The 25,916-nt window shown below is 47.4% G+C and overlaps 1 protein-coding gene and 1 long non-coding RNA gene across 2 annotated transcripts in view; both read left to right on the forward strand.

The window, feature by feature from the left end:
• Positions 1–595: 595 nt before the first annotated feature.
• On the forward strand, positions 596–11,589 carry LOC311618723. Its single transcript, XR_014794355.1, has 3 exons — positions 596–4,120; positions 6,984–7,063; positions 10,772–11,589. It is a non-coding gene; the product is annotated as an uncharacterized lncRNA (long non-coding RNA).
• A 5,360-nt stretch (positions 11,590–16,949) lies between these two features.
• The window catches only part of CACNA2D4 (calcium voltage-gated channel auxiliary subunit alpha2delta 4), a 113,863-nt gene continuing 104,896 nt past the window's right edge, over positions 16,950–25,916 (forward strand). The window contains exons 1-4 of the mRNA XM_084878828.1: positions 16,950–17,082; positions 19,292–19,373; positions 21,064–21,180; positions 23,729–23,788. Of these exons, the coding sequence (XP_084734954.1) occupies positions 16,970–17,082; positions 19,292–19,373; positions 21,064–21,180; positions 23,729–23,788 (372 nt within the window). The 5' untranslated portion in view covers positions 16,950–16,969. The remainder of the gene's footprint in view (positions 17,083–19,291; positions 19,374–21,063; positions 21,181–23,728; positions 23,789–25,916) is intronic.

Raw genomic sequence — 25,916 nt, forward strand, 5'->3', positions numbered from 1 at the left:
TGCAGGCTGAGCTGAGGGACCCCCTCCCCCCATCCCCCCACACACATACCTGTCTATGGTCTTTTTATGCACTACTTGGTGTATAAAAAGGCCATAGATTTGTGGGTGTTAATTTTGTATCCTGCTACATTGTTTTTATTTTTCCTTGATAACTGCCAGCCCCAGGCAGGACATCATGATTAGACCAGGTGGGATGTCCTTTCTACATTTTCCAGCCAACTTTGCAGCTCATGGGACAACACAGTCTACTCTGGCCAGTGGGTCATAAACATAGGTTTGCTGGCAGAGGTGTTGAGTGAGTGAAGGTTGTACCTTCATTCTAAAAAGAACAGAAGCTTTGGGCATGGCCCTTCTCCTTTCCCTACCTTGAATTCGGATGTGTAGTTTAGCTTTTACTTGTTTTTAATTTTTTTCAAGAAAAAATATTTTAAACATAATGTTACATGCAATAAACATTAATATTTCAAGAAAAAAAGATTTTAAATATTATTACCAAAACTGTGCTAACATAGCATATTATCACGTAGCTGTAGAAAATATTTTTTTCTTCTGGTTCTATTTTTCTTCATCAGTTTATATTGTTCATTATATTCCACAAATGAGTGAGCTCATGTGATATTTATTTTTCTCTGACTGGCTTATTTTGCTCAGCATAATATTCTCCAGGTCCATCCATGCTGTTGCAAATGGTAGGAGTTCCTTCCTTTTTACAGCAGCATAGTATTTCATTGCGTATATGTACCACAGTTTTTTAATCCATTCATCTGCTGATGGGCACTTAGGGTGTTTCCAAATCTTAGCTATTGTAAATTGTGCTGCTATGAATGTAGGGATGCATATATCCTTTCTGATTGGTGTTTCTATTTTCTTGGGACATATTCCTGAGAAGTGGGATTACTGGGTCAAATGGGAGTTCCATTTTTAATTTTTTGAGGAAACTCCATACTGTCTTCCACAGTGGCTGTACCAGTCTGCATTCCCACCAGCCCTGAATAAGGGTTCCTTTTTCTCCACGTTGGATGAGAGGTTTAGAATGGCAGCAGCCATCCTCTGACAATGAGGTGACAGCATGCCAAGGAGAGAAGGGAAGAAAGAGTGGGCACCTGGACCTCTGGGGCCTCACTGAGCCATGAACCAAGACCAGCAACTGCTGACTCCAGGCCCTGGCTCTGTGTTAACAGGTCATTATCATGTTAGATGGGTTTCCTGTTACTTGCAGCTGAATGCCTGCCTGACACAGGCATTGCCCTATTTCACAGATAAGAAAACGAGATGCCTTGGACAACTAAGTAAGGAATAAGTCATACTAGAGTTCAAATCCAGAAACCTGGACACCTCAGCTGAGCTCTCTTATTGCCTATAAAGAGTTTGTTAAGCAAATTACTAGTATACTTGAGATTTCAAAGAGGACACTTACAGGCTTATCTTCGTATTAAATCAAGTGCAGTAGCCCCTGTTCCCTGAGCTGCTGGTATCCCTCTCTGGCCCTAGTCACGTGGATAGCCCCTCCTGAGAGGAGGGGCACTCTCCGGGGCTGAGACAGAGGCCATCTGCAGTGGGGCAAGAGGTCAAGGGCAGCTCGGTCCAAATTAGCCCCTCCAGCTTACAATGCAGAAACAGGCCCAGAGATGAAGCGCTTGGCCCAAAGTCACCTCCAGTTAAAGCAGAGCTGAAACCCAGTGCCAGGCCTCCTTCCCAGGTGGGCGCTCCAGCTTCCCCAGTAGTCTCTGGAGTTTCCTCCCGGTGCCACAGCTCCCGGCCCACCTGGGTGAGACTTGGACCGGATCGGAGAAGAGAGCCTCTGTGTTCCTCATCCAGGTCCCCGGTGAAGCTGCTGTCCCCGTAGATGCTGGTCAGTCTCTGGCATAGCCCCTGTCAAATTGCCACAATGTCCCCATTTCCCTGTGTGTATGTGGGGGTCCTAGGGCCAGGAGCACATGAGCCTGGCTCACTTACTGGTCAAGTGCGGGGATGACTGGATTGTGGCTGGTGCCTGTCAGCAGGCACTTCCTCTGGCCTTCTCTCTCAAAGCCACTTCCCTGAGACGTGGATTTCCTCTTGAGGCTTCTCCACATCCTCCTGGGCTGTGAGCCAGAGAGCAATGCAGGCAGCTGTGCAAATTCACCAACTCCTTTACCTTCCTTGCCTCCCCCAGCTCCCAGACCCCTCAGAGCCTCCTCTCCCCTTTCTTCCTGCCTCATCTTTACCTCCCTTTCCACACACACACACACACACACACACACACACACACACTTCCTCTAACAAGTTACCCTCCAGTTATTTATAGACCCAGCAGGTCCCACAGGGCCCTCTCCCTGCAGCCAGCTGGCTGCCTGGTTGCCTCTAATTTCTGCCTGGGCCTTTGATGTGCCTCAGATTCTCCTGGCAGAAGGGACAAGCCAGGGGCCTGATGTCTCTCCAGCAACCACGATAGCAAATCTAGGCTGACACTCAGCAGATGCCTGAGTTATCACCTGTATCCAAGCTGTGTTTCTTTGTGGTCGGCAGGGAGAGTGTATGCGTGGGTTGGAGGCGGTGTGTGTGAGTTAGACCACAGCATTTCGCTCAGTGGCCTCATTTCTCCTTTCCTCTCCCTCGTTAAGAGGAAAACCTGCCGGAACCATGATTAAAGACATTCGGAATCTAAACCTTTCCTCTCCCTTTCAAACTCTAGAATCGAGCCAGGACTGGGATTGTGTAGCAATGGAAGTTTTAAAAATGGAGGCCACCTCTGGAAGACATAGCAGGGGTCCACACTCCCCTTCTTTCCCCACTTTTTAAAATATTTTAAAAATTACCATTTAACCTAAGTATACAGCTCATTTCTGAGTGTAAAGTCCATTCACATTGCTGTGCAACCAATCCCCACAACGCTTTCATCTTCCCAAACCGAAACTGTTCCCATTAAACACTAACTCCAGCCCCTGGCCACCACCATTCTACTTTCTGTTTCTATAAATTTGACTGTTCTAGGCAACTCATATATGCAGAATCATGCAGAATTTGTCCTTTTGTAACTGGCTTCTTTCATAATGCCCCCAAGGTTATCCACATTGCAGCATGTGTCAGAATTTTATCTTTTTAAGTCTTTTTAATAGACCCCATTCTGTTTATCCATTCAATTGCATCTCTATGAACAGTTGCATGGCTTCCAGCTTTCAGTTATTGCACAGGCTGTTATGAACCTGACCTGTGTGCAAATACTATGGATGCCCTTTGGAATGTCCATTTTGTCATCTGAAGAAGAATGGGCCCCTAAAACACATTTGCAAAATGGAGGGGAAAGGAATGCCTTTGCATGGCTATGTGGTGGTTTCCCGATTGAGTGCAGAGAGCTGGGAGACTTGTCTAAAGGCCCCGGGAGGTATGGGAACAGGTAGGACTTGGCCTGAGCCCCCACCCTCACCTCCAACAAGAGTAACCCCACCTTCACCCAGTCGTCCATTCTACTTGTGCTGGGCCCTGCTTTAGGAGAGAACCAATCAGGCCGTAACCCCTGCTTTCACAGAAATTATGCTCTAGTGGAGGAAACGGGACATGAGCATAGGACATAAGGAAATACTGTATGTGGTATGTTTGATGGCAACCACTAAAGGAAAGAACGATGCTGGGAAGAAGGATGTGAAATGTGGGGACCAGGTAAATTTTCAAATCCCACAACCAGGCAAGGCTTCAACATTGAAACAGCAATGCTAAAAAAGCATTTTTGAAACATAAAAATGTGCCCTGGCTGAGTGGCTCTATTAGTTGGGGCATCGTCCAGTACACCAAAAGGTTGTGGGTTTGATTCCTGGTCAGGGCACTTACCTAGGTTGTGGGTTTGATCTTGAGTCAGAGAGTATACAGGAGGCAACTGATCAATGTTTCTCTCTCATATAAATGTTTCTTTCTCCCTCCTTCCTCTCTCTAAAAAAATCAATAAAAACCTATCCTCGAGAAACGAAGATGGTGGCATAGGTAAATGCCTAACTGCAGCCTTGCACAACAATTTCAAAAAATACAACTAAAATACAAAATGGACATTATCCAGAACTACAGGAAAGTTGACTGACTGGAAATTCTACAACTAGAAGGACAGAGAAAACCAGAAGGAAAATCAGAGGAGCTATAAAACCCTGTGGTATGGAGACACGGTGTGCGTGTGGGGAGAGGACGGAGTCGGAGAGGAGGGACAACTGAGTGCCTGGCTGGTGTTCCCTAGCGGGAAGGAGATAAAAGCTCCGGACTGTGCTGAACCCCAGTTCCTACTGCAGGCTCATGCAGAGGGAATCTAGACTGTAAGGTGGAAACTCAGGGGAGCGGCAAAAGGCAGAGTCCTGAAGGCATGCATGTGAATGCGGGCAGAAGATGGACTGTTGACTCTGCTGCTAGATTGCCCTAGCAGGAAGGAGACAAAAGCTCCAGACTGTGCTAAGCCCCAGTTCCTGGCCAGACCCTGGGGACCCAGACTCATACAGAGGGAATCTGGCCTGTAAGGTGGAAACTCAGGGGAGCAGAGTGGCAAAAGGCAGAGCCCCGGAGGCATGCCTGTTAATGCGTTCAGAGGACAGACTGTTGACTGTGCTGCTAGATTGCTCTAGCGGGAAGAAGACAAAAGCTCCGGACTGTGCTAGCCCCAGTTCTGACTGCACTGAACCCCAGTTCTAGGCCAGACCCTGGGACCCAGGCTCATACGGAGGAATCTGGGCTGTAAGGTGGAAGCTCAGGGGAGCGGTGAAAGGCAGAGCTCTGAAGGCATGCACATGAATGCACGCAGAGGACTGACTGTTGACTGTGCCACTGGATTGCCCCAGCAGGAAGGAGACAGAAGCTCCAGACTGCTCTGAACCCCACTTCCAACCTCACTTCCAACTGCACTGAACCCCAGTTCTGGGCTCATTGGGGGAGAGACTAGACTGTCTGGTAGTGGGCGAAACTCGAGGGCACCTTTCTCTCAGAGATGCTTGCAGTGAGTACCAGAGGACACTGAGGAACACTGAGACTCAGGAACCTCATAGGGAGGGGCTGTAGGCTCCACCCTGAAACTCTGCCCCATCCAAGCTGAGCACAGAGGCTTTTGCAATTTTCCACGTCTAGTTGAATAAAGCTGTCTCCCAGAATAGACACAGCTGATCCTCACAGCCAATTGGCCTGGAGGTAAGTTCTTCCCAGTGATACCAACAACAATCAAGACTTAACTACAATAAGGCTGTACACACAGTCCACAAAGGGGTACACCAAGAGTGTCCACCTCAGGTAACTGGGAGGCTGACCCACAGAACCATATAGGACACCTTAGCACACAAAGCCACCCTACTAACTCAGGGAAACAGCGAAAATGCTGAGACAAGGAAACAGATCACAAATGAAAGAAATGCAGGACAACAAGCAACTGGATATAGAGTTCAAAACCACTCTTATAAGGTTTTTCAAGTATCTCCTAGAAAAGGTTGATAAAATAAGTGAAACCTTTGAGGATATGAAAAGAGATCAACTAGAAATAAAGAATACATTGTCTGAAATAAAAAATATTATACAGAGTCCTAAAATCAGAATGGAAGATCGCAAGAATCAAGTCAAAGATTTGGAACACAAAGAGCCAGAGGACACTCCTCTGCAGAAGCAAGAAGGCAAGAGAATCCAAAAAGTTGAAGATAGTGTAAGGAACCTCTGGGACAACTTCAAGCGAACCAACATCAGAATTATGGGGGTCCCAGAAGAAGAGAGAGAGCAAGATACCGAAAACATATTGGAAGAAATAGTGACAGAAAACTTCCCCCACCTGGGGAAAGAATTAGACTTACAAGTCCAGGAAGTGCACAGAACCCCAAACAAAAGGAATCCAAAGAGGACCACACCAAGACACATCAGAATTAAAATCCCAAGAGCAAAAGACAGAATATTAAAAGCAGCAAGAGCAAAGCAGGTAGTTACCTATAAAGGAGCACCTATAAGATTGTCAGCTGATTTCTCAACAGAAACCATGCAGGCCAGACGAGAATGGCAAGAAATATTCAAGGTGATGAATAGCAAGAACCTACAGCCAAAATTACTCTACCCAGCAAAGCTATCACTCAGAATCGAATGCCAGATAAAAAGCTTCACAAATAATAAAAAGCAAAGGAGTTCATCACCACCAAACCAGAATTATATGAATTGCTGAAAGGGGTTCTTTAGGAAGAGGAAGAAAATAAAGATAAAAATTATGAACAACAAATAAGTAACTATCAACAAGTGAATCTAAAAACCAAGGGAATTAAAAAATCTGATGAACAATATTAACTGGAGAATATAATAGAATCAGAGGTATGGAAGGGGAGTGGACTATTATCAGGGAAAAGGGGAGTGAGGGATATGGGAAGAGACTGAACATAAACTGTGCATCTATGGATGAGGACAATAAGGGGTGGGGAAAGGGAAGAGGGAGGGGTGGGAACCTCAGGAGGGGAGCAATGGAGGGGGGAAAATGAGGAACATTTGTAATAATATGAACAATAAAGATTTATTAAAAATAAAAATAAATAAATAAATAAAAAACTATCCTCAACTGTGGATTAAAAAAATAAATAAAATACATGTGTAACTCACATACTATAAAATGCACCACGTTAAAGTGTACAGTTAAGTGGTTTTCAGTATATTCACATAGCTGTGCACCATTGCTATCTAATTTCAGAGCATTTTCATTGTAAAAGGTGACTTTTTGGGTGAAGATCTCATGCTGGATGTCTTCCACCTGCTCTCGAGTTAGCTCTCTGCCCCCTCAGCCTGGGAGGTGACCTGAGTTTTCTATCCATGGGCTTCTCCTCACAGGCTCTGTGGCTTTCACAGATGTGAGCACCAGCATGAGCTCTGAGAGAGGAGGAGGAGGAAGAGGAAGGACACAATCCTCCTGCCCACTCAGGGTGGGGTCGCCACCGGCTGGCGGCATTCCTGTGGGACAGCTCTCTAAACAGCTCCCTCTCTCCGGGCTCCTGTGACTTTCCCTTCCCCTGTTCTCTCAGGCCCAAGGTGACTCCTGCTGTTTCCAGTCAGGATACTGCACTGTCCCTGTGGTTTCCCGAGATGCCCTGCCCATACCTTTGTAAGTAGCCCCTTTATTAAACTTTTCTCAAGTCACCCAATTCAGGTGTATCATCTCTTCCTGCCAGGGACCCTAATTGACAGACACCTGGTGGAGATGAGGGAACCAGCTGCACAGGGACAGCAGGGCAGGCAGGAAACTCCAGCTCAGAGGCCCTGAGGAGGGAACAGGCCTAGGGTGCTCAGGGAGCAGCTGTGGTGGGGGCCCTTGGCAAGGGCAGGAGCAGCAGACAGGCAGGGAGGAGCCAGGCCCTGATCGTGTTGAGCTTTGTGGACTGTGGTGGAAACTGGCTTTTACTCTAAGTAAGGTGGGCAGCCACTGTGGGCTTCCAAGCAGAGGAGGGACATGGTCTGACTTACATTTTAGTCTGCACTGTTTTAAGAATATACTGAAGGCCCTAGCTGGTTTCTCAATGGTTAGAGCATTGGCTTGTAGACTGAAGGGTCTCAACTTTGATTCTGGTCAAAGGCATACTTCAGTTACAGGCTCAATTCCTAGTCCAGGTCAGGCTGTTTGTGGGAGGTAACCAATCGATGTGTCTCTCTCACATGGATATTTCTTTCTGTGTCTCTCCTGCTCCTTTCTACTCTCTCTAAACATCAATGAAAAAATATCCTTCAGTGAGGATTAACAACAACAAAAAAAACGAAAGACTGAAGCGAGGCAGGAGCAGAAGTAGGACATTAAAAAAAAGTTTCTTTTTGAGAGATTAAAACTAGCCGCAGAGTAAGATTGGAAGCAAGATTGTTATTCTGTTTGGTAGGAGTTTCAAATATTTGTAGGGGGCAGTGGGAGTAGAAGATATTGGGTTAGAAACTGTGGTTGGAAAACTGAGGCTCGCAAGCCACATGCGGCTCTTTGATCCCTTGAGTGTGGCTCTCCCACAAAATACCACGGTCTGGGCGAGTCTATTTTGAATAAGTGGCATTAAAAGAAGTTTAAGTTTACAAAATTTGGTTCTAAAAAGAAATTTCAATCATTGTACTGTTGATGTTTGGCTCTGTTGACTAATGAGTTTGTTGACCACTGCTCTAGTCAGCAGTTGACACTGTCCTGACTAGAGATTTAGAGGCATAGCAGATTTACCTAATAAAGAGTCACAAATACAAACAGGTAGCCAAAATGAGGAGGCAAAGAAATACCCCCCCCAAATGAAAGAATAAGAGAAATCTCTTATTGGAGATAAGAAATTTATCTGATACAGAGTTCAGAATAATAATAGTAAAGATGCTCAACAGCATGAGAAAAAATATAGTTAACTATGAAAACAAATGAAAAACAACATAGCACAAATAAAGAACACATTGGATTTTATGAAGCTGAGGATTGAATCAGTATATTAGAAGACAGGATTAAAAAAAATTACTCAATCAGAAAACCAAGCAGGGGGAAGAAAAAAAAAAAAACACAATTAAAAAAGAGAAAGACAGCTTTAGGGAGCTGTGGGACAATGTGAAATGTAACAATATTCAAATACTAGGTGTGCCAAAAGAGACAGAAAGAAAGGAATGGAGAACATGTTTGAAGAAATAATGGCAGAAAACTTCCCTAACCTGATAAAGGAAAAAGTAACACAATTCCATGAGGCACAGAGAACCTCAAGCAAGAAGACCCCAAACAGGCCCATGCCCAGAAAAATCATAATTAAAATGCCAGAAATTAAAGACAAAGAGAGAATCTTAAAAGCAGCAAGAGAAAAGCAAACTTACCTAAAAAGGAGCTCCAATAAAGCTGACACCTGATTTCTCATCAGAAACTCTACAGGCCAGAAGGGAATGGCATGAAGTTCTCAAGGTAATGGAAAGCAAGGATCTGAGACCAAGATTACTACCGTATTTTTCGGACCATAAGATGCACTTTTTTCCCCCCAGAAGTGGGGGGGAAAAGTCCCTGCGTCTTATGGTCCAAATATAGCCTACACATATACTGTAAAAAAAAAAGTTTTTTTACTTGCCTGGCTCTGTGTGGTCTCTGTGTGCTTGCCCGGCTCTAAAATGGTTCTAAATGCTGCTGTTTACTTTACAGGGTTGATTACATGTGTTTATGACTGTGATGTTGGGTTTTAATGCACATAAAATATTTTAGGACACTATTTGTTTCAGAATCTTTTTTTCTTCATTTCCCTTCTCTAAAAACTGGTGCGTCTTATGGTCCGGTGCATCTTATGGTCCGAAAAATACGGTATATACAGCAAGGCTATCATTCAAAATAGTCAGTCAAATAAAGAGCTTCCCAGACAAAAAAAGGCTAAAGGAATTCATCACCACCAAGCCAGCCTTACAGAAATGCTTAAGGGACTTCTGTAATGAGAAGGAGAAATAGAGAGAGAAACATAAGCATATAGAATTAAATAATTCTTACCTAAGGAAATAATTAAGTACCTATCAGCAATAACCTTAAATATAAATGGATTAAATGCTCCAATCAAAAGACATAGGGTAGCTGAATGGATAAAAAAATGTGAACCAACTATATGCTATCTACCTAAGAATAAAAGACACACACAGGATGAGAGGAAAGGGATGGAAAAAATATTTCCATGCAAATGGAAAAAAAAAGCTGGAGTAGCAATACTCTGACAAAATAGACTTCAAAATAAAGGTCATTACAAGAGACAACAAAGGTCAGTACATAACACTAAAGGTAACACTAAAGGGATCAATTCAACAAGAGGATATAACCCTGGTAAACATATATGCATCCTATATAATACACACACACACACACACACACACACACACACACAGACACACACACTAGAAATTTTCATGCACAGAGGGGGTTTCTGGGACAGTTCACCCCAGCCTGCACCCTCTCCAATCCAGGACCCATTGGGGGATGTCTAACTGCCGGTTTAGGCCCAATTGTGGGGATCAGGTCTAAACCGGCAGTCGGACATTCCTCTCACAACCTGGGACCACAGGCTCCTAAACTGCCTGCCTGCCTGATTGCCCCTAACCCCTCTGCCTGCCAGCCTGAACCCCCCTACCTTGTCCCTCTGCTGGCCTGATTGCCCCTACTTTGCCCCCCTGCCAACCTGATCAACCCTAACTTGCCCCTAACTGCCTCTGCCTCAGCCCCCAGTCTGGCCTCCCTCTGTGGGAGGCGACCTGGTGGATCAGGGGAAGGCACTGCCCCCATTACCCTGTTGCTGCTGCCACGGCTGGCCTGAGCCTCAGCCCTTCACAGCCACCCACAGCTCTCTCAACCTCTGCCCTTGCAGCTGCTGTGGCTTTGTTTGGGAGGACGTCCAGAAGATGTCCACACTAATTAGCCTATTACCATTTTATTAGTATTGACTAGAGGCAGGTGCATGAAGTTTGTGCATGGGGGCGGTTATGTGTCCCTCAGCCCAGCTTGCACCTTCTCCAAACTGAGACCCCTCAGGGGATGTCTGACTGCCCACCAGGATCGGGCCTAAATGGGCAGTCAGACATCCCTCTCACAATCCAGGACTGCTGGCTCCCAACTGCTCGCCTGCCTGCCTACTTGATTGCCCCTAACCACTTCTGCCTGCCAGCCTGATTATCCTCTAACCATTCTCCTGCCAGCCCAATCACCCCCAACTGCCCTCCCCTGCAGGCCTGGTCACCCCTAACTGCCCTCCCCTGCAGGCCATTTTGTGGTGGCCATCTTGTGTCTACATGGGGTAGCCATCTTGTATGTTGGAATGATGATCAATTTGTATATTGCCTCTTTATTATATAGGATTTGGGGACCATTACAACCATGCAGAACTTAATGAAAACACATGGCCCTGGCTGGTTTGGTTTAATGGAGAGAGCATCTTTATGTGTCAACTTGAGTATAGATATGTGGTCAACATTATTCTGGGCATGTCAGTGAGGGTGATTCTGGGTGAGATCACCATTTAAATCCATGGACATGAGTAAAGCAGACTGTACTCCCTGATGTGTGTGGGCCTCGTCCAGCCAGGTGAGGCCTGAACAGAACAAAGGCTGGCCCTTCCCGTGAGTGAGAGAGAACTCCTCCTGCCTGACAGCGTTAGAGCTGGGACATGGGATTCTCCTGTCTTTGGACTAGAATGGAGACATCCCAGCTCCTCCTGGGTCTCACACCTGCCTCCTTTGGACCGAAACCACACCATCAGCTGTCCCAGGTTGCAAGCCTTTGGACTGAACTGGAACTATAGCACATGCTCTCCTGAGTCTCCAGCTTTCTGGCTACAGAGCTTGAGGCTTATCAGCCTTCAAAATTGTGTGACCCAATTCCTTGTAATAAAATATCTTTGTCTCTACATATACATCCTATTGGTTCTGTTTCTCTGTGGAAACTTGACTAACACAAAGAGAGGCAGCCACCTGAAGAGCAGCAGTGATGCTGGGTGGAGGGATGCCACCAGCCAGAGGTAATCTTGCCTTCTGTCCCGGCTCTTGCCAGGGCTCGCTGTTGGCTATGTTCAGTGGAAGCCAGAGGGCACAGAACCCGGCAGAGGCAGTCTGGGCTGGTGAAACTCCAAGGGCATGGAGAAGGGGCAGAGGGCATAGCTGAGCTCTGGAGGGCAAACTGAAGACATCCAGAATGAGCAGCAGGAAGGATGTTGCCATAATCCAGGGACTAAACACTGAGGCTTGGCCAGGTTGTGGCAATGGCTAGGGGAGGCATGGTTAGGTTCTGGATGTTATTTGGAAGTCAGAGCCAGCAGGATGGAGCAGGCCTGAGAAAGAGGAGTCACAACTGACTCCAAGGTTTGGGCCCTGAGCAAATAGCTTTCTTTGACTTCTACAGAAATTATTTTTTTTTAATTCAATTACTAAATAAAAGTTTATTGAATTTCTTCTATGATGTTTCATAGTCTGTCAACAAAATATGCCTACATTGCCCCATATGATCTTCACTATCCCTTGAAGCAGGTGGGGGTATTGGATGACCAAAGGGAAAACTAGACCCAGGCACAGGGCCTCAAACACATGCTTATGAGAGCTCATACATATTTGTTTGTGAATGAAGAAAATGACATGGAGTACTGAGAAATAATGGCTTATATTCTGTTGCAGAATTAAGCCTGGCGCTCTGGTTAGTTCCTTGGTCTGCTCTGCACTTGCTCAGCCAGGGAGAGCTCAGAGATGAGTGCCCTACAGCCTAGCTCCTGAGGAGCCAATGGACCCAGTGCATCATGTGGATGGGCAGCAAGAACAGAGCAAAGTCTGTGCAGGGTGGTGGGGGAGGGTGGAGGGAGTAGGAGAAAGGAGCAGGCCAAGGGGGAAGAGAGAGTAGAAGAGGGGAGCAGAGGAAAGAGGCAGGCAGGGAGGGACCAGAGGAAGGAGAAAGGCAGGAGGAGGTCTGTGATATGTAGAAATCCAAGCAGCCATGTGGAGTACAATGGAGTCTTCAGCCAGCAAGTCCCCAGCCCACAGCCCGGGCCTGCCTGTCGCCTGCCTGCCCTGTGAGTAAACCATCTTCGCTGACTCCGCCTCACCTGACACTGCCTTAAAGAAGGGCCTTGCCACTGGGCCCTGCCCCAAACACACATTCCTCAACTAAATAATTGCTTTTATGTTAAGCCACTAAATGTAGCTTAGTCTGCAGTAACAGACACTGATACTCTCACCATTCCACAAAAGGTATACACACTATAACATGCCTGTGGTTTTCTACTTTTGTTCCTTGTACCATCTGTTCCTTATAACTATCCCTTCAATAGTCTTCATTTGGTGAACTCCTATTCATTACTTAAAGCCCAATTCAAATGTCCCTTTTACTGTGAAGTTTTCCCTGAAATGTCCCTCCCACTAAGGGGAAAAAATAATTGTCCCCTCCCCTATGCTGCCAAATACTTCCCTCTGCATCACAGTGCTTAGCTTGCTTTAGCTGAGAGTTTTTATTGATTTCAGAGAGGAAAGAAGGGGGAGAGAGAGAGAGAAACATAAATGATGAGAGAGAAAATCATTGATCACCTGCCTCCTGCATGGCCCCTACTGGGGGTAGGGCCTGCAACCCGGTCATATGCCCTGACTGAGAATCGAACTGTGGCTCCTGGTTCATAAGTTGAAGCTCAACTACTGAGCCACACTGGCCGGGCTAGCGGAGAGTGTCTTTGAGACCAGCCTTCCTGGATGGGCTTTGAGTATTTATCTAAAGCACCATGCCCAATCCTCATTCCAACTCTAGGCATCACCTCCCCGGAGCCTGGTGAGAGGCTGGCGCACCAAGAAGAGGCCCCGGGAAAGGGGGTCAGGCTGGGTTACATTTAAAGGATTTAAGATGAAGCACTGACCAAGAGAAAGTTGGAATACTCTTCCTCTCAGAGCCCTTAAAAATAAAGCCACAACATAAGTTAATTGCTAAGGGCAGGAATGACCCGCCATCCTGGGCTACAGCTGAGGGATGAGCCACTGAAGCTCTGAGTTGCAAAGATCTCTCTTAAGGATTGATAACTCCATTCGCTCTGAGCTCTGCTCCCACACTTCATTTTATTCCTGCTAAGAAATCCTTCTCTGAAAAATTTCAGCTCTAAAGTCCTCTGTGCACCCTCCCCCCTACCCCAGGCCTTCACCCCACCACCGCCCCCACCACCCCTACCGCAGGCCCTAGTGTTTCACATACAGGAGAGGGTCTACGGTCTTAACATGCTACAATTAGTAGAGCCAATAATGCATACATAGCATATAGAGCATAAAATACATATATTTTAGAGTTACTTAAAGGGCTTTTTTTCTCTGTACCGTGAGTGGTTAGGGTACACTTACAGGGTGCCATACCTTGATAGGTCTTGTTCAAGAAAAAAAACCACAGGACCAAAATGGAGTCACTTGTGCTAAAGACATGCCACTGAACCTAGACTTAGCAGCCGACCTAAGTACAGTTTCCACCTTCTCCAGGAATGTAATCCTAGTCAGGAACTCTCTGGTCTGTGCCAATGAGGTAGTTGTCACTACGTGAGCCCTCTCCATCCCCCACAGGAAGCTGAGCTAACCTGCCTGAGGAGATCCCGCCTCCCCCTGAAACCTTGCCAGAAAAATCCTTTCTTCTCTTTCATTAATAACTTCCTTGTCCCATCCAGTTTCTGCCTATAAAAACCTTCCATTCTGCACAACTCCCAGAGGTGGGATGCTGCCCAATTCATGAATCATTTAATAAAACCATTTAGATCCTCAAATCTACTTGATTGAATTTTTGTTCTTTAGCAGTCTTTGAAAAGATGTAATATTACTTTCCTCACCAAATTGACATCAGCATTTTTCTTTACAAGTACTTTGAGGGCTTCCCACGCAGATCTAGGCCACCGCTGTGTTGTGAGATGAACACAACGAGCGTGTAGAGCTTTCTCAGAAGCTCCCGTGCTCAGCACATTAGGGAAGTCAGGGGCTTCGATGAGCAGGCGCTGCTACGGGGCACAGGGGCCGGGTTCTGTAGGGTCGGGGGCTTGCATTATTTGGAGGCAGTCATCTATAAACGAAAAAGAACACAAATTACAAATTCAAAAATAGATATAAATGAGAATATTGGTTTAGAATGAAAAAAATCACTCCAAAATACAAATTTTAAGAAGATAAATAACACAAAAATCACAAAACCTAGAAAATTAAATATTCTTATTGCCCCACACATCTCTACAGTACTTTTTCTAAATTTTGTGTGAATTGTAATTCTGAAAAATATATATTAAAAAAAAATATCTGAAATGGAGGGAATCGTAGCAAGAATTCAAACACACTTAAAAAACGCTGCCACGTGTACTGGGCCACCTAATTGTGTGACAGGATGCCTCCAGTGCTACAACATGGGCTTCCCCGTGAGAGTGTAGTTCTGTCACCGGCACACTCCTTCAGACATCTCTCTGTGTTGGTGGCAACTGTGTGTGCCACTCCGCTGGAACCAGCAGATTTTGCTGGGACCTGAGGCCTCCGATAGACTAAGAAGCACTCTGTCACCCGGGATGTTTTATGTGACATCACATATAGTGCTCATATGGCACTGTTACCAATTTGGACTCACAAACACAAGAATTTTGATCAATTTGTTTGTGTAATTCCCACTGGGAGAGAAGACAATGTTTGGCATGTTTATAACTCCCACATTCACTGTCAGCTACTTTCTTCACAGGAGAGAGCTGTTCTGGCCAGCTTTGAGAGAACCAAGTCCTCTGCTGGCAATTTTACATATTTTCACTCTTCTTCTCCTCCTCCTTCTTCTCCTCCTCCTCCTCCTCCTCCTCCTCCTCCTCCTCCTCCTCCTCCTTCTTCTTCTTCTTCTTCTTCTTCTTCTTCTTCTTCTTCTTCTTCTTCTCCTTTAATTTATAGATGAGAGAGAGAGGAGGGAGAATGTGAGAGGAAACATTATTTATGCATTCGTTGGTTGATTCTTTTTTTTTTTAATATATTTTATTGATATTTTACAGAGAGGAGGAAGGGAGAGAGATAGAGAGCTAGAAACGCCGATGAGAGAGAAACATCGACCAGCTGCCTCTTGCACACCCCCTACCGGGGATGTGCCCGCAACCAATGTACATGCCCTTGACCGGAATGGAACCCGGGACCTTTCAGTCCACAGACCGACGCTCTACCACTGAGCCAAACCGGTTTCGGCCGTTGGTTGATTCTTGAATGTGCCCTGACCAGGGATCAAACCAGCAACCTTGGTGTATCTGACGACACTCCAACCAACTTAGCTACGCAGCCAGGGTCTGGCAACGTTGTTTTATCTTTGGAAGGCTCTTCCAGACAGCTTCTGGCTCAGTGTATTTTAAACCTTATCTTTCCTCCTCTCCCATGTACTTCCAGCAGGGTGCACTGTAAGACATTCACACCTGATGAGCTCATGCTGTGCCCCGTGTCCCCACGCAGGGCCAGACTGCGCTGTAAGTGGTAACAGTGTTCCCATCCAGGATGTAACTTGTCTATACAAGGAAGTAACTGTGAGCTACATAAACATATCCCACTAAATCCAAATTAAATGGTTCCCCACTCATCTTCCTCTTAGCTGGATCCCCAAAAATCACACAGCCACGAAACACCAACCACTGAGGGGACATCAAACAGAGAAGCACTGAAATGGAAAGAGACAGACTCTTAACCAGCTGTGGTCAATCTTCCTTTTGCCTAGAGTCTACTCTGAGCATGTTGCTATACAGGGAGGGACCCTGACGCTTCATCAGCTTCTTGGCAAATGTGCCCCCAGACTGGAACCAGGAGCAGGTGCGTGCGATGGGGGGGGAACATAGGATGTTGACGTTGCCTCTGAACCAGCCAAAGGCAGCAGGCCTGGAGCCACGAGCCAGAGTTAGACTCAACCCTGTGCCCAAGCCTTCCTGGTCTCACAGCCCTGAAAACAGGGAGGGTGACACCGACCTGCCAGGACGGCTCTGCAGTTTAAAGGGAGGCTGTACAGCTCTCGGTAAATCAGAGCTCTGGGCAAACGCCAGCCATGGCCCTGAGCCAGGGTCACAGTGCGCTCCTGCCCTGGGTCCGGCAGGACCGCCTCTTTACAGCAGGAGCATGCGCTCCCACCCCGATGGAATGGGCGAGCCCTGTCTTCTGAAATCAGAGTAATCCTGCCAGCTCCTCCCCGCCCGCCCCCTGCTGTCAGCCCGGGATTAGAGGAGAGGCCAGGGGATTAAGGGGTTGTCTGTCACAGCCTCCCCTGCCAGTCAGCCCCTCTCCTGAAAGCCTGCGCGTCGGGCAAGGCGAGGCTCCCCTGTCCTGTTCTCTGCAGGACAGAGAGAAGCCCCTTCTCCCACTAGGCATTGCAGACAAGACCAGACTGAACGCTGGGAACCCCGGGTTTACCAGGACCCAAAAAGCAGAAGGCTTGGGGCGTCCCAAGGATCTGGCCAACAGGCAGACGGAGTCACGGTCTGAGGCTGCTCTTTCCCCTCCACCCTGACCCCAGCAGGAGCGCAGGCCCGGACCCTCCCACCCCCAAGCCCGCCCCACCTGCAGTAGGATGCCCGGCTGCCTGTGGCCCTCGCTGCGGAAGACTGCAGTCATCCTGTGTCTGCTGCTGTCCAGCACCTCTCTGTCCTCCACGTCGGGGCAGGCCATGATTCCTCTGGAAACGTAAGCCCCTCCCCACAAAACCCTTTTCCCCTTTCCCTCCTTTCCTTTCCCCTGGCTGACCTCAATCCTCTGCACCTCCCACCTCCATGGGGACCATGCCCCCTTTCTGGTTATGAGGACCTTTTCTTCACTTTCTTCTCTTCCATTTGGGAGTCCTGCCTGGCCCTCCCCAGCCATCTGCTGGTTATAAGCTGACCTGCTCGCCAGGCTCACACTCCCGGGGTGAAAGCAGCGAAGGGAGCACCAAGGCGTGCTCCTCCCAGGAAAATCGCTGCCATTAGGGGCCTGGGAGTGGGAGCTGTGCTGATTTACAGATTATTGCGGCTCCCCGAGGGTTAGCTAGGAAGTTAGTTTTAATATTCTGAAAGGGCAAAGCAGTTCTAAATCAACCAATGGCTCGTGCAACCAGGAACCAGGTCACATTGTACTTTGGTGGTCTCGGTCTTCCCTTCCTCTGCCTTTCTGCCTCCCTCTAGGCCCCGACATTACACCCTGTCATGAAGACTTGGTATCAGTCGTTTACACTTTGGTATACATTTAAATTACTATGCAACCCCTCTGAGCATGTATATTTTTAGTCCTTGGCTCTGGTGTACCTATCAAATAAATTTTGAGCAAAGTGCTCTCTACCCTGCCTCTGTCCACTCCCTTGGCACCAGGTCTCCACCCAGGACCCTGACCCTCTCCTCTTCCCCACCCCAAGACCCTCTCTCTCCTATGAAGCGACCCCATCCCTCCACTCAGCCCTCAGCCTCCAGTGCGGCCCTGGCTTCTCCTGCCCTCCACAATCTGTTCTCAGCCAAGTCATCGAAGGCCCTCGTTGCCCAATCCAGCAGACATTTCTGGGCTTCTCTCTTTGGACTGTTCGGACACTGGCTTCCCCCTTTTCCTTGAGTCTCCATGCCTCAGCTTTCATATCGCTGTGCACACCTGGGCCTCCTTGGGCCTCTGTTACCTCTGTCTTTCTCGGTGCTCCTGCCCCTGGGATTGTTGTTGGTGTTCCCCAGGCTCATCACCCACTCAGATCTTTCCATGCTACACACTCTCTCCTTGAGGGAGCCCACCTACGCTCAGAAGTTCAACTGCCATTCATGTCCTAATGACTCTTAGCCCTGACTCCCTGTTAGGCTCTACAGCAGTGGTTGACCATCAGAAAACACAGATATTAACACTACGATTTATAACAGTAGCAAAATTACAGTTATGAAGTAGCAACAAAAATAATTTTATGTTTGGAGGTCACCACAACATGAGGAGCTGTATTAAAGGATCACAGCATTAGAAAGGTTGAGCATCACTGCTCTAATGGAAGGTCTTACAAAGGTGAAGACTGTGATGTGGCTCCAGGACAATGCCGGTACGCAGGACATGAGTAGATGTTGGTTGAGTGGCTGAATAAATGCTGATCTTGAAATGATCATGTGAGCCATCTGGACAGGCTCAGACTCAGCCTGTGCCTACCCCCGGGACCCCTCCAGGCTGTCCAGATGGTGAGATCTCCACATCCTTCTGGGGACGGACAAAAGGTCAGGGTTTCTCCAGAGGCTGCCTGCATCGGGGTCAGGTGTGGCCTCTCGGCCCGCCCTGCCTGGCCCACCCTGCGCAGAAGCAGCTGGGAGCCTTTCCCTCTGCCCTGCGCTTCGCGCTCCCTCTGAAGCTTCAGCAGGATGCAGCAGCGGGCAGTGACCTTGATCAGAGGACACGAGGAGAGCGACTCACTGAGAACTGCAGCTGTGCCCAGGCAGTTCCTGTCTATCCTCAGGGTCCACCCTGCTCCGGCATGTCCACAGCTTCTTCCCCTCCTCTGTTCCCCGCTCCTGCCCACAAACCACAGCCCTTGGGGGCCTGAGGTCAGGCTTGGTTCTGCCTCATTTGCCCCTGCCCCTCCTGCCTCAGCGAGAGATCCAGCCAAGGGCATTCAGCCCGCTCAGTGCTGCTGCTGGGCCCCTGTGGGTCCTCAGAGTCCCCTGCCTTGCCATATGTGTCCTTGTGGGTGTGTGTCAGTGTGCATGTTTGTGTGTACGTTGTGTTAGTATGCGAGTCTGTGTATCGTGTGTGTCTATGTATGCATCAGTGGTGTCTAATTATGTAGACACTTGTTTTGTCTATGCCTGTGTATGTGCATACACATCTATGTGTGTGTGTGTGTGTGTGTGTGTGTGTGTGTGTGTCTGTGTGTGGACACACATGTACCTTCATGGCCCGGCAGAGTGAAGCTGTGGGCAGACACCTTTGGCGGGAACCTGTATGACACGGTGACCAAATACTCAGGCTCCCTCTTGCTGCAGAAGGTGAGTAACACCTCCCAGAGCTCCCAGGGCCTGTGGGCGGTCAGCCGGGGAGCCCTGCCAGGGAGCAGAGGCCCAGACCCCTGCATGTTCGTGCTGTGAGGGGTCTTACCGATCATCTACTCCAATCCCCCCATCGTCAGACACAGAAACTGAGACCCGAGTCACAGAGCAAGTCAGTGGGGTGGTCAGGAGCATAGTGTCAGCTCAGATCCCTGGGAAGCGGAGGTCAATATGGAACTAGACAGACGAGAGGGATTCACTGAGGGAGGAGCTGTGAGGAACAGAGGGGTGAGGGGCAGAAGCAGCAGGCTGGGAGGCAGGCCTGGCTCCTGTGAAAGAGGCGGGGCAGGAGGAGGGGTGAGTCCTGCAGGCGCTTGGGCAGCATGAGCATCAGCAGCCTGTGGCCTCTGTGCACAGCGAGCTCTGCACCTCTGGAGCTCAGGGCTCCCATGTCTGGGGGCTGCTGAGTCTCAGGAGCCCAGGCAGAGGTCTGGGCTGCGCCTGCTTCTGGGCAGGACGCAGGGCCGGATGGAGAGGACGGGCACCAGCAAGTCCCACTCCCCTGGTTGGTTGCTTTGTGTGAGATTGACACCTAGCCTGTCCTCTAATGAGATTATAAACAACTTCATTTCCCTCTGATATTTATAACTCCCAGAGCAGTTTTAATAATAGCTTGCTGTTCTCTATTATCACCATTTGCTGAGAGCTTTATGTTCAGGGTCTAACTTTCACCACAACCTCATGAGGTGACTATGACATTTGCCATTTTCTAAATGACGCTAAAAGCAACTCTCGGGCTTTTATGCCTGCATGTGACCATCAGCTGCTCCCTCCTGTCTGCCCTTCCCACAGCCCACAGGAGGGAGCAGGCGGAGCCAGGGTGCCCGCCCCTGTTCAGGGACCCCCACCGGCCACTATCCCACTTCCCACTCACTGCCCTACCACACTCCTACTCTGCAAAGCACCATTTCATTCCGTGTTCTCATCTGTGCCCTCTAACCCAGTGAGAAACATGGAGCAGTCCTTATGTGACTGGGGTAAAAACAGTCTCTAAGTCTATGCATTCTAGAACATTCTCTAACCCATGCTAATGTCACATCTTGCAGACGAGGAAACTGAGTAACTTCCCTCTGATCACGTGGTCAATAGGTTGCTGACCTGAGCCTCTAGACACACTCAGGGAAAGATGGTCTCCCTTGGGCCCAAAAAGTGAATTCGAATCCAGCTCTCTGAACAGTTTGTCAGGCGGCGTTAATACCCATCACTGCTGAGCTTGGGCTGGACAGGATGCACATTGGGAAGTGGGGATGGGGGAGGGACTGAACTGATGCTCAGGGCAGCCGCAGTCCAGGTGAGCCGCCCCAGGGAGGGGGCAGGCACGGCACACAGAAGTCTCAGAGATCTGGCTGTGTGACTTTGGTTAAGTTCATTGACCCCTCTGAGCCCCAGGCTACTTCCTCTTGAGGACATTGACTGAATGTGTCCAGAGCCCCTGGAACGAGAGAACATGTGATAAGAGGCAACCATTGTCAGTGGTGGGGAGATTACCGGAGGAGGAGAGGGAGGGCCAGTCCTGCCTCCAGCTGAGTGAGCAAGGCCTCGAGGTGTGAATGCGCTGGCCAAGAGGATGGAGGTACCGAACTCCTGGTGCTGATGGCAAGTGCCATCTCTCCCACACTCCCCTCGACAGAAATACAAGGATGCGGAGCCCAATCTGAGGATCCAGGAGGTGGATGGCTTGGAGCTGGTGAAGAAGTTCTCAGAGGATATGGAGGCCATGCTGCGCAGGAAAGTGGAGGCTGTCAAGGTGCTCAGACCCTGTGATCTGGGGGAGGGCGACTCTGCCCAGCCTGTCACACAAAAATACCCTCAAAATGATGCCATGGCCCTGCACCTCTCTCCCATATCATCCTTTTACTACCTCACGAGCAGTGGCCTAGCATCCCCAGGAGCCAAAAAGTCCTTGTAAAGGAAGAAATGATGGAAAGCAAGGGGAGAGGAAGGACTGGGATTGGAGCCCTCTCTGCCTTAGAGAACAGTGTCCAGTGCAATAGGAAACCTGCAGTGTTGGGGGGACTCTGCATCATGATGTTATATTCAGTGACTGTTGCAGAGCAGGAACAAAATGAGGGCTGAGGAGCCACTGGATGGTTGGATGGATGGATGGATGGATGGATGGATGGATGGATGGATGGATGGACTGGATGGACGGATGGGTGGATGGGTGGGTGGATGGGTGGGTGGGTGGATGGATGGATGGATGGATGGATGGGTGGATGGATGGATGGATGAGTGATATTGAGTGGAGGATGGATGGGAGTAAAGAGGGATAGAGTGCATACAAAGTAAAGTTCCCTACCTCCTCTTTCTCCTTTTCTCCTTCTCCTACACTGCTCCCTAGTCTTTCCACTCCTGCCATACAGACCCACCCTCCATGTATCCCAAGTGCTCTGAGGGCTACCCAGAAAGCACAGGTGCTTTTAGTGAAGCCTCTGCTCAGGTGATTCCATCATGGCATATCCAGCATGCGCCACATCCTCCATCCAAAGGACCATCTGGGAGGCATCCTGTGTAAAACCATTGGGGCCTTCCTTCCTTCCCACGTTACAAGTTGCAGCCTTTTTTCTCCAGGCCTAGAGGCAGGGGATCTTAGCATTAGGAACCACTGAGAAGACACTTGGGGCCTGGAGATCCCATCCTGGTGGAAGCAGGGGGACACTGGCCCCACACAAGCAGCACAGCAGGGTCATCCACTCCCTGCAGTGCTGGAATGCAGGAGCCCTCCACTGTGGGCCCTGGTCCCCCGGTTCTAGAGCCCAGCAGTCCTGGCTCACCCCCAGAGGCCAGGCCCTGGGCTCCCTGGGGCTTCAGATGCACTTGTGTCCTTCTCCCAACCTCAGCCTTGGAAAATCAAGCAGACCAATGCTTGCTCTGCAGACCTCTCCAAGCACTAGTCTCTGCTCCCTGATGAAGGCCCCGTGGGGGGGCATGGCATAGCCATGACCCTTCTGTGGGAGTGACCAGGATGGAGACACTTGTTGCAAAGCAACACTCCAGTAATCTTGGCTCTGTGGAATTTCTTCATGGCACCCTAGGAATTAGGGATTGGGATTAGGGAAGTTGGAGACTCTTCTACCCCAGGTACAGTTATATGGAGCCCAGAGAGGCTTAGTGGCTGGCCCTGACAAAGCCAGAATAAGAACTCAGCTCTTCTCCTCTTCCCTCTCACCACACACCCCGCCACCCCCCCCCCCCCCCCGGTTTATTGAGGTTCCCTTGACAAAAACAAAAACAAAAAACAAAAACCCTGTGTGTATTTATATTCAGCAGCTAAAAGGTGGAAAAACCCAAATGTCCCTCAACTAATAAATGGATAAACAAAATATGAGATATCCATACAATGAAATGCTATTCAGCCATGAAAAGGAATGACTTTCTGCTATGTGTTAAAACACAGACAGACCTTAAAAACATCTCTGTGAAAGACTCCAGCTGTAAAAGGTCACCTACTGTGTGATTCCATTTGTGTGAAATATCTGGTACAGGAAAATCCATCGATGGAAAGCAGATTAGTGGCTGCTAGGAACCCACTGCCTGGTTGTCACAGGGTTCCCGTTTGGGGGTGATGAGAACTAGAACTAGACAGTGGTGGTTACACAGTATTGGGAATGTACCTAATGCCACTGAATTGCACACTTTAATATGGCTAAAATGTATATACATATATACACACACATTTAAACAGACTATTTTAGAGCAGTTTTAGGTTCATAGAAAATTTGTAAAGAAAGTACAGAGAATTCTTATATAACCTCTCAAACATAGACTCCCCAACTATCGGCAGCCCCCACCAGAGTGGTTACAATAGATGAACCTACAGGACCCATCATAATCACCCGAAGTCCATGGTTTACATTAAGGTTTACTCCTGGTGTTGTACATTGACACATGCACAATGACATGTATCTACCATTGACACATGCACAATGACATGTATCTACCACTATAGACCATATAGAATAGTCACACAGCACTAAAAAACCCTCTATTTTACACCTATTCATCCCTTCCCTCCTCCCCCTCACCAACCCCTGATGACCACTGATCTTTTTACTGTCTCCATTTTTGCCTCATGTGGTCTGACTCATACAGTAGGTAGCCTTTTCAGTCTGGCTACTTTCACATGGAAACGTGCACTTATCTTTTGGCTATTGTGCTGCTGTGAACATTTACACACAAGTTGTTGTTTGAGTCCCTGTTTTCAGTTCTCTTTGGGTATATTCTTGGGAGTGGAATTGAGGACCCACTGGTCTCCTTTGGCCATTCATTCTCCCCTCTGTGTTCCCATCCCTCAGAATCTGGTAGAGGCGGCTGAGGAGGCTGACCTGGACCATGAATTCAATGAATCGCTGGTGGTGAGTCCTCCTGCTCCTGTAGCCGCTGCTGAGAGGGTATTACTGGCTAATCTCCTGCCCCAGGGATGGGCAGTGGCTCCTGAGTGCAGGATAAGGAGGAGTAGAGGGAGACAGGTGTCCAGTACTACATTTGTCTAAAGTTTTACATATGTCTCCTTTCCCCCCAATTGACACCCCCTTACTCCCAGCCATTCCCACCCCAGGCAAGCCCCTACTGCCCAAGTGTCTGTGTCCATTGGTTATGCTAATATGCATGCATACAAGTCCTTTGGTTGAGCTCTAACCCGACCCAGCCCCTAACATTTGTCTCTGGATCTATTCTTATTCATCAGTTTATGTTGATCATTATATCCCACATATGAGTGAGATCATCTGATATTTATCTTCCTCTGACTGGCTTATTTTGCTGAGCATAATGCTCTCCAGTTCCAACCATGCTGTTGTGAATGATAAAAGTTCCTTCTTTTTTATAGTGGCATAGTATTCCATTGTGTAGATGTGCCACAGTTTTTTAATCCACTCATCTGCTGATGGGCACTTAGGTTGTTTCCAAATCTTAGCTATTGTAAATTGTGCTGCTATGAACATAGGGGTAAATATATCCTTTCTGATTGATGTTTCTGCTTTCTTGGGATGCAAAAGTGGGAATATTGGGTCAACTGGGAGTTCCATTTTTAACTATTCGAGGAAATTCCATACTGTCTTCCACAGTGGCTGCATTCCCACCAGCAGTGCAAGGGGGTTCCTTTTTCTCCGCATCCTTGCCAGCACTTGTCATTTGTTGATTTGTTGATGATAGCCATTCTGACAGGTGTGGGATGGTATCTCATTGCTGTTTTGATTTGCATCTCTCCAATGATCAGTGACTGAGCTTGTTTTCATATGTCTCTGGGCCTTCTGTAGGTCCTCTTTCAAAAAGTGTCTATTTAGGGTAAGGTGACCAGACATCTTGCTTTTGGCGGGACAGTTCCAATTTTTAACAATTTGTCCCACGTCCCGTTTTAAAAAAGTCCTGATTTTTGGAAAGAATGAATGACAAACTAGGGAACAGCGGGAGAATGGGAAGGGAATATACGGTTTTCGGCGGCCATGTGGCTATTTAGCCAGGATATGAGTTTTATATTATTTTTGTTAAGTTTATAATGTTAAACTTTAATAATAACAAATAATTGTTGAGAACTGATTATCAAGAACTGCTTATCAAAGTTCGCATTGTTCATCAGTTAGAATTGTGGAATACGCGCTGTCCTTACCAGGAACTAATGCTGCAACTGAATGCGTTTTTTCTACAGTAAATGAAGTGTGGACATCAGAAAAATCACAATTAAGTTGTTGAGACTCTTTGAAAGCCTTTTTATGTGTGAAATATAATATAACAAATTTCATGATCTTTTAAACAACGACAGCAATCTACTAAAAAAAAAATTCACTCAAAATAGAAATATGCCAAAGAATAAGATAATACTATGCATAATTTTTTTCATTTATTATATTTGTAAATTGTACTTATGTTGAAATTTAAAAAATATATTACAATACTATTTTTGTGTTTTATGAAAATTTTTGTTGCTCCATATAGACCAAATTTTTTATCAAGGAACATCCCCTGCCCTCCCCCCTTGCTTTAACAATGTTAAAATCTGGTCACCTTAATTTAGGTCCTTTGCCCATTTTTTGATTGGATCATTTACCTTCCTTTTGTTAAGTTGTATGAGTTCTCTGTAAATTTTGGAGATGAAACCCTTATCAGAATATCATTGGCAAATATGGTCTCCCATGCAGTAGGCTTTCTTTTTGTTTTGTGGATGGTTTCGTTTGCTGTGCAGAGGCTTTTTATTTTGATGTAGTCCCATTTGTTTACTTTCTCCTTAGTCTCCATTGCCCTAGGAGCTGTGTCTGTAAAGATATTGCTACAACATATGTCTGCTATTTTACTGCCTATGGAGTCTTGTAGGATTTTTATGGTTAAATCTTTCAGCCATTTAGAGTTTATTTTTGTGTGTGGTGCAAATTGGTGATCTAATTTCATTTTTATGCAAGTATCTGTCCAAATTTCCTAGCATCATTTATCAAAGAGACTGTCTTGACTCCATTGTATGTTCTTGCCTCCTTTGTCAAATATTAATTG

The sequence above is a fragment of the Pipistrellus hanaki genome (assembly GCF_964339955.1).
Source record: "Pipistrellus hanaki genome assembly, chromosome: 3".
Lineage (NCBI taxonomy): Eukaryota > Metazoa > Chordata > Mammalia > Chiroptera > Vespertilionidae > Pipistrellus > Pipistrellus hanaki.